General features: G+C 33.9%; 1 protein-coding gene across 1 annotated transcript; it reads right to left on the bottom strand.

Annotated features, from left to right (window-relative positions):
* Nucleotides 1-324: 324 nt before the first annotated feature.
* Nucleotides 325-961, bottom strand: LOC110718452 (auxin-induced protein 15A-like). The gene has a single exon (XM_021897279.1). The coding sequence runs from the start codon at nt 899-901 to the stop codon at nt 479-481; it is 423 nt and encodes a 140-aa protein (XP_021752971.1). The 5' UTR covers nt 902-961; the 3' UTR covers nt 325-478.
* Between the last annotated feature and the right edge of the window lie 8453 nt (nt 962-9414).

The raw sequence follows: 9414 nt of genomic DNA, 5'->3' as shown, positions 1-9414 counted from the left end.
ATTTTTTTCAAAATGAGAGAGACAAAAAGGTTAGAGAAAATGGAGTCTAGCTAAGTTCCTCCATGTGAGAGATACAGTATCATAAAGCTTAATGTTTAGATGAAGACATAAAAGTGTATAGTAGATAATTAAGATTGTTATTGGTAGAAAAAGTTGTAATCTTATCCAAGTTCGTTAAAGATAAAGAAATAAAAAGATCGTGCTAAGCTTAAACTTATAGTTGAAGCCCATAATCGATTTATATATTTTATCATGAAAAATGACATAATGTATGCATTTATAATGCAGTGTCTTGAAGATCACATAATTAATTAGCCAATCAAAAATTTGAAAAATAAACAATTTTTACCAATATCTTAATCATGAAGGTATACATGGTCGATCATTCCGACCCATGGACAAACATGATGAACAATTTAAAGCTACGACGACTAATAATAATCTACTACTACGAAGTAATACACTAGTTAACAATTTCTTACGACGAACATCTAATGAGAGATATGAGACTCGAAAAATAGTCTTCGCTACAAGGGATTGTAAGACCACCCATCGGATGGTCATACCCGAACTCTTCCTCCACCACATGCAGTACATTTTGAAACAAAGGGTGGTTCAAGTAAGATATTGGGATGACTTGCCTCTTCTTGTAAGTCTCTCCTACATAAACTACGACATGCCCCTTTGGTACATCCGCGTTTGAGCTTGAAGGTGATCGCGTCTTCTTGTTAGATAGAGTTCTTTGAAGAATTCTCTTTGCTTGCATTTTCTCCATCAATTGAATACCCATACTATTGATTTTGGTTATTCTTAGCTTGACTCTCTTTAAATTTTTAGTGGTAGTTTTTATGTATGTAGTATGTATTTGACTTGAGTGTGTATGAAATGATATGTTGAGCATGAAAGGTTTATATAGTGTTTGTAATATTACCGTGGGGTGTAAATGTAGTTACACTACGAGTTGCGGATCACACCCACGGTTTGTTAGTTGTATATATTGAGCATTTAGTAGACAAGGAGGCCCATTCATTTAAATGATTACCCAATTTGCCTAAGGAAAATGTCCAAGGCAATGCATATAGACTTGAAATGTTAAATTCTCCCAAATATTAATTTAAAATAAAAAAGGGCTTAATTAAATTCATTTTTATAATATGAACTAAGTTAGAGTGTATAATATATTAATATATAGGTTGGTGTAGTACATAGTTTGTTGTATAAGTACAACTCCGATCCCTTCGTTCCACTAAATAAAGTTCTCTTATGTATGAAAATAATTATTGATTTTTATCGGTCTCATTAAAATTACTTTGCCTAATTTGCTTAATGGTATAGTTTGTACCTTTACGATCCGTATATAACTAATAAAAGATGAACAAAAAACATATATGCTTTAAATAGGGTAATAATTTTAATTAGTGGAACGGAAGAAATATTTATTTTTTGTGGTTATATTTGAACCTAATTATTAATCATTCTAGTTGTTGGAAGTGGACCCATATTTTCCAATAGGAATTGTCGACTTGACCACAAAACTAGAATGAAGCTTTTGGACCAATTTTGCTTTTTTGACATCAATAAAGAGGGAGACAAGGACATATCACATGCTAATACGTGGGTTATATTTTTGTTGCTAACTAAGGAAAAAAAAGAAAAGAAAAAAAAAAAAAAAAAAAAAAAAAAACCAATATATATATGTAAGTGTATATATTTTGTGTAATATAAGTGGATATACCAACTATTTGATAAATAAATTGAAGTAGCTAGAAGCTAGCAATGTATCATGCTCAGGTTTGGACGTACAATGTAGTGGATTAGAAGTATACACCTACATTTGCATGTGTGTTTTGTGGGGGAGAGTCGTGGATATGTTCGAAAGAGTCAAATTTTAGGTGGTGTGCATTAAAAATGATAGAGAAATGGTTATAGAAGCTATACGGGCCGGGTATAGTTGTTACAAGTCTTACGACGGGTGGAAAAATAAGAAGATTTTATATGGTACATTAATAATGTTTTAGCTACATCCATGTGGAGAAAACGGTTTTTAAAAAGTTACGAGCTAGAGTACAAAGTACTGAAAGAATAGGTTTATTTTACCTTTATTGAGTTTATTTTTATGTACTATTGGGTTACAAGATATACCAGATTCAAGCCTTCAAGGCATTCCAACAATACCATCAAGGCATCTAGTACAAATAATGGCGAGGAGGAGGTAGGGATAAAAATCATAGTGGCTTCATATTATGTTGCATATATAGGAACAAGGTAATTAAATTAAGGGTTGAAAAAATAATGTGTTGTCGAACTTGGAAACCTCAAAAGCTAGAGTTCACATATTAAACGATCTCAACCGAGTTAAAATTTAAAAAAAAAAAAAAAAAAAAAAAAAAAGTCGTGGACTTGTGGTAATATTTTGGAAAGGTATATGTAATGAGATCGTGTTATTTAATTCACTGCACATACACATGGCTACATGCATGTTTAATTGTTTATGATACTTCGTATTACTTTGAACTATTGTGGTGATGGGTGTCTTATGGTGGTTATATAGTGATATACGAATAAAGTATGGAGTATTTGATAGAATGATAGTCATGACCTCTTAAGGCGATTGTTGATCCTAGCTATAATGAGGTGGTGAATTATCATTACTTGATGCATGGTTGTAATAAACTCATATTTATGAGTGGACTTATTGGATTTTCCTCGCAAATATAGAAGATTAGAAGGATATATAAGAGCCCACTTCTAATGTGGGAATCTTTGAAAAAAATCTCGAGCATATATAAAAAGTCAAGTTCTTCAATCCAACACAATAAATAATTTTTAAGATTTTCACTGACTTATTATTGCTTATTATGATTTTTGTCAAGTACAAGCAATATTAATTGACATATTATTCTATTAGTCCCGTTAATCTCTAACAAATTATAATATGAATAGACTTTTACATTAACTTAATTGCATTGCTTTCAAAAATATTTAATTGATGGCCCATAAGAAAAGCTAATATGGGGCCGAATTATTACCATTAAAATTGGCTTATCATATGCAATTTTGCCCACAAATGCATGCACATTTGATATATGACAAGACCACTAAAACATGATGTATAATCTAAGTTAATCATTATAAGATCAGAAAATGACTTCTCTTTAGTTCTAATCAACATTGTATGCCACTTCCAAAAGGTTTGACCTACTTGAGTTATACCTTTCAAATTAGGCTTTTTAGGGTTACCTTTCAATACTTCAAAGTTTAACTTCAACGTAGTATAGTCTTTATCCTTGTGATCAATCAATTGGATATTTTGAACTTAAATAAAAATAAATAAATAAATAAATAAGGTGATATCATTTCATGTTATATGTATGATATTGGTGTTTCTGTTTTGAGTTAATTGATATTTTTTTATTTCTGTATTGTAATCATTCTATTGCTTTTTTTTTTAATCATTCACATGTGAAATACTTTTGTTATTGTAATTTATACATGTATACTTGAAACAACTATTCATGGGCATTTAGAGTCGAGTTTTATGTTGAATATGATTTAAGGTTGACTATTGGGAATACTCAAGCTAATTATTTCTAATAGAGTTGGGACCAAGATGAACTCAAATAATTTGCGAGCAAGTTATCATCACCTTTAATTTAAACCCTTTCACAACCTAAAAATAAAATCATGCAATTTGTACAAGTTTTAAATGCTAAACTTCAAAAAATCCAACTTCTTCTCTTTCATAATATTGATGATCTAAGTTTGCCAACAACTGCTATTCTTAATCTCTTATGTAACACATTGTAAAGTCTATGATATAACGTTAACTTATACGTGGTTAAAATGACACACAATGACAAAGGTGAAAAAAAAATAATAAAAAAAATCAAATCTCGAAATTAGCTAGTAATTTTATTACTCCTTATAACTTTAACATAAGATATTAATTAAAATCAAAACTGTCAATAATCGAGTTCAACATTTAAATGCAATGATCTATTGTTTTAATAGATGAGTACATACATACATTCGAGGTGTGTGTCGTATATAAATTATAACGCTTAAGTTGAGCAAGGTTTTATGACATATATATATTTGGTTTTGAGTTTAAGTTGGCCAAGGTTTTATGATACGTTTAATGATATATTTGGGTTGGAGTTTAAGTTAGGCAAGGTTTTATGACAGGGCAAAAATCATGTCATTAAAAGTCTTATAAAAAGGACGGGCTTTGATCCCGTCATTAATATTAGATTGTCGTTATTGGGCCTATAAGAAGCCGGTCACAGTTGGATTAGGTTTTGGTCCCTTTAGGACTATTATCAACAAAGTGGGTACGTACTACGTACCATTAAAAAAAGGAAAATTCTATCATGTACGTAACGCAACACTATCCTATTTTCTGAGTTGCCACCAGCCAACACGAGCTCCAAGTTCAGAGGATACGATATGCAACTTTTAAGGAGGCGGAATGTTGCGTCGCTTATATAATCATCCTAATAATAAGCACCTTAATTTAATTTGCTGTATTAGGACAAAAGGGCATGTTCCCAACCTGGGAATGAGACTGCTCAATTTCATCTTATAATTAATGGGTTTCTTTAAATTATCGTATTAAATAATTCCTTTGTTTTTTACTCTATTCGTCCCTTATTTTTTGTCCCATTGTGAATATATGGGTCAAATTTATAAAACTTTGACCATGGATTCTCTCTAATCTATAAGTGATAATATATGCATGTAGAATCTTGTTAGAATCGTCTTATTGTATATTTTATTAATATCAATTTTTTGTAATATTTATGGATATAGAAATGTAGATGTATACGTTTGAACACCCGTCTTGAAGATTGTTAAAAGTCAAATGAAGCAAAAAATAAGGAACAGAGGGAGTAAAAGTGTAAAACACTTACAACGCACTTCCTTCTTAATTATTGATACGCAAACAAGTACGGAGTAATTAAGAAAATTCAATGGAAAAAACAATTTATCTGTTTACCTTCTTTGATAACTTTTTAGATGATGTGCCTACGAGTTGAGGTGTACGTGTTACAAGTATTAAAAAAATAAAAAACAAGGTAATCCGACATGCATGATGTAATAATGATGCTTTTTACAGAGAGTAATAGCTTCAAGCATTTATCTGTGTATAGATCAAAGACGTAAAACAAATATTTATCACTCTAGAAAAGAATATCGTCGCAACTGGTAAAATGAGCTTAAAGCTAAGTTCAAAGGATACCATATGACACTTTCAAGGGAACTATTGAAGAACTTAAATGTCGCTATTTATCAATTGCCATCATATAATAAAGTACCGTAATTGACGAACAGGTATGTTCAAAAGTTGAAAGAAATACAGCTCAATTTCATAATTAAAATGGGTCCTTCGTTTATTTTATGGTTCTGCGTAAACCTCGGATCATGCTATAGCCAAGCATTCGGCGAATTCGGCTCCATGGATATATAACCTCTTATGAGAGCTGTAAGTGTAGTGTGAAGTGTCTAGTGTTCAATGCATAGGAAGATCATAAGTGTGTTAGTGGTCCTTTGTATTGAAGTGAGACTGAAATCCACTGAATTGAGTTTGTCGCTGAAGTTGCCCTATACTAAGAGGCTAAGAATCGTCGAATGCAACGCTAAAAATATTTTCTTTTAGGAAAAATTAAAACATTATGTTATTCAACGCTAAGGAAATTGTCGGACGGTCCTAGGGTTAAAAATGTTGTTTTCTAAGTTGACTTAGAATTTAATATTCCTCTATCATATTATCCAAAAAATTAATTGCTTCGCAATGACGCAGTCAATGAGATTATGCAAGTAAAAAAAAATAGGTGAGTGAATGTGGAACCTAATTTCAGAGAAAAAGTTTTCTATAAAAAAATGATGTAGAAAATTTTGACATCTTAACATGAAAATAAATTTGGTAAAATGAGAATAGGAAAAAACATTTTATCTTTTATAATCCTTTCGTGCCTCATTACTTCTTTACATCACCCTTTATATTTATATTTCTTCTCGATTTGCTTTCTTTTAAATTTGGTTTTCATCCATAATATTTTGATCAAAATGGATGTATAACTGAACACAACTTATGGCCAATTTATTAATGTTTCTACCCTAATACATACCATAATAGTATATTAGTAGTATAATAGTGCAAAATTTCATTGTTGCAATTGACATTGGTAAGTAGAAATTACATCAACGATGTTTAACTGTGACACTAGTAACTTGTTACATAGAAATACAAAAAAAAAAAAAAAAAAAAAAAAAAAAAAAAAAAAAAAAAAAAAAAAAAAAAAAAATATTGACCTTAATCGTTATGCTGAGTCGCGAAAGGTGGTTTACCTTGGAATTGCATATTTGGGCCTTGACTTGGACAGTTAGACTTGGTAAGTTACTGTGGGCTTAATAGATAGGGAAAATAGGCCATCACATACCCTTCTGTCATCGCATGCTGTCAAAAACCTCGATCCAACCCACATTACTGGCCCAAAACCCTTGCTGAAGGCTGATCCTCCATATAATTTTTTTTTTTTTTTGGGTCCATTAGAGTCGATACCTATTACCTACATGGTTACACCCTAAACCGTAACACGTGGCAAATTAGCAAAATTCTTGTGACTTTGTGATTATGACCTAAATGAAAATATGTATCAATGTATGGTTGTCTAGCCCAAACTACCGCCCAACAACTCGTCTAACTTGCAATTTGACTTGACTTTTTCTTTTAATTTACTTGATTTGACTCTTTTAGTAGAGCTCTTAACGTGGTTAAAAGATAGGTGTGGTCAAGTCAAGGTTGAGCGTTGACAGTCAATTAATCAAGTATCAAGTAAAAAATGGTGAGGATAACAAATACTCCGTAAATTAAGTGATTAAATGATTAAAGTTTTGGATGTAATAGTATGTGTGTCATGTCTTAAATTAAGTAATTAAATATATATTAGCCCAATAACTCATTTTATAATTGACTTGACCTCATTCTTCAGTTTTGCTATCAATTAAAGCCGAAGAAAAAACGTATAAAATGAAAGTTTTTCTCCGTCTATTATAAAACACCGCGCAACATTGATTTTGCAAACTTCTTAAAATTATAAAATAGAAACTTTAGACTTTTGTATTCTCCTTGTAAAGATATTTGTTCCATAGGCATGACATATTTCAAACTTGTAAAGAAACTTTACACTTTTAGACCAAGTATTAGTGGACGATAGGCATATATTTCAAACACCGTGCTAAAAACTTAAATAAGTAAGATAAAAGTCATCACCTACACAGCTACACTATGGTTCATGCTAGACCTTATGTACACTCCATCTAGATGTTCAGTTACTTGGATTATTGAACATCAAATGACAACGTGGGTATATTATTAAATAAAAAAAAAATCCAGGCTCCCTCTTTATAACATGTTACTTCCTCTGTCCTTAAATTTTTGTCTCATAACTTTTCACGATATTCAAGACACGTGTTAAAATAATTATATCTCTATTTTTATACACGTAAAAATTATAAAAAGCTACGTAATAAATAAAATATACAATAAAACGAATCAAACAAGATCCCACATAATTATACTTGAATTACCTATTTTGTAGAATAATAAATTGACGAACAAATTTTTAAAAATTGACCCAAATTTTGGCAATGAGGAAAAAAAAAATAGGACTAGAGAAAATACACTTAAGTGGATGATCAACTAGTTTAATTAATTAATATTTAAAGGGCTAATACTCAAAACCTGAGATTAAATTCCATGTTACATCATTTACCTTTATGCCTCTCTTTAGCCTTTATGTCACATCCCACTTACTTGGGATATTATTATAATGGGTGACATGTTGACATCCTTTGCTTCACAAATACACACACATACTCATTACCATTGTTGTTTCGGGGTTTTCTGATGTCCTGCGGGAGAGTTACAATTCCGAGACTGGAACCGAACGCCTGTACCTGCAAAATAACGGAGACTCCTGGTGGTGGGAGCTCCGCCTCCAACGGTCAAGTTAGTACTTGATTAAGGAGTAATTAATGCGGAAATTAAAGTGATTGGGTCTCTCTAGGTGAGAGTGTTTAATGTAGGTAATCTGCTTTGTTAGCGAGATCAGCCGGTTATTACTGTGTGTAACTAATGTGTTTTTTCGTTATCCCCCTTAATGAGGATTAAGGGAGGAATTTATAACCTTGGGAAACGTGCCCATCCTAGGTTTAGGTTAACCTAGGGCTGATTGGGCTTCCCTCGGAAGTTGGGCCTGGGTGGCCGGTTTCTCCATTAGGCATGGAGTATGCCACATGTCATGACATAATAGGTCCAAGGTGGACGAATAAGCGCATGCCACGTGGCAAGCCATGACAGTTCCAACTGGGGGACACTTGGCAGGACCTGATTGGCCCACGTGGCGCATTCCGATTGGTGGGAGCAAAATCCCCTAATCATTTGCCCCTCACAGGTGGCACGTGACTGGTCACGTGTTACCTGTGACAGGTGTCGCACTGTAACAGGCGACGACCTTCTACAGGTGTCAGTCGGCGAAAGGACGAGAGATTTTCCCGCCCAAATTTTGAATTCTGAAAGTGACCCTTCGCCTTCTCACTTCGCCTATATAAGGGAGGATTGTCTTGAGTCATTTTCACACTTGAGAACTTTGAGAGAGAACATTCGGACCCCTGAACTTGCTCTGACATTTTGGACCTTTTCTGCCTAACGCCTGTTCTGACAAGCCGACTGCACAGGATTTTCAACACTTCATCAATCGTCACTCGTTCAGGTAACTGTCGGTTCTCTTACTCTTAATTTTCTTTTTATTTTTTGAAATGGCACCACGGAAGCACACGACACGACCTAGGTTAGTGATCATCCGGTCACCGGGGACGGCTGAATCTAGGACTAGGAGTGCCGCCTGCCCTTTTCCGGACCCATCTTTGCCCTTTATACAAAGTCCGACTGTATCTGTGTCTATGCAGAGCAGGATGGCCAGAACGAAAAAGACTGCTAGGATCTCAAATTCAGACGGCTTCTCCCACAGGGTGCCGCTTAGTGAAACATCTGACCAGGCGCCAGATGTGGAAGTGAAACAAGGCGGCCTGAAAGCCGGCAATTCTGTGGGAGGAGTCATAGTGACCCCTTCCCATTTAACAGTTAACAATTCTGCTCCTTTTCAAAGAGAGGAGGCGGGCCCCTCCGGGAGAGGGGAGGAGTCGTCCTCTTCGGACTCGTCAGAGGACGATTCCGAGTCAAGCTCTTCTGGCCATGCTTCTTTGGACACAGAAGAGAAAAACAGCCGCCTGCAAGAGGCGAGACTTTCTCACGCAGTTGAGAAGGGAGACAATTGGGCGGAGCCATCCGCCTCTTACCGAGAGCTAAATACCCCCTATTACTGCACGGTACCTCGGGGCCGGATCACAGCC

Source organism: Chenopodium quinoa, unplaced genomic scaffold (genome assembly GCF_001683475.1).
Source record: "Chenopodium quinoa cultivar QQ74 unplaced genomic scaffold, ASM168347v1, whole genome shotgun sequence".
Taxonomy (NCBI): Eukaryota; Viridiplantae; Streptophyta; class Magnoliopsida; order Caryophyllales; family Amaranthaceae; genus Chenopodium; species Chenopodium quinoa.
Note: the sequence above shows the minus strand (reverse complement) of the source record. Positions and strands in the feature narration are given on the sequence as shown.

Coding starts and splice junctions, on each gene's coding strand:
- LOC110718452 (XM_021897279.1), bottom strand. CDS start 901: ATGCTCAACATATCATTTCATACACACTCAAGTCAAATACATACTACA.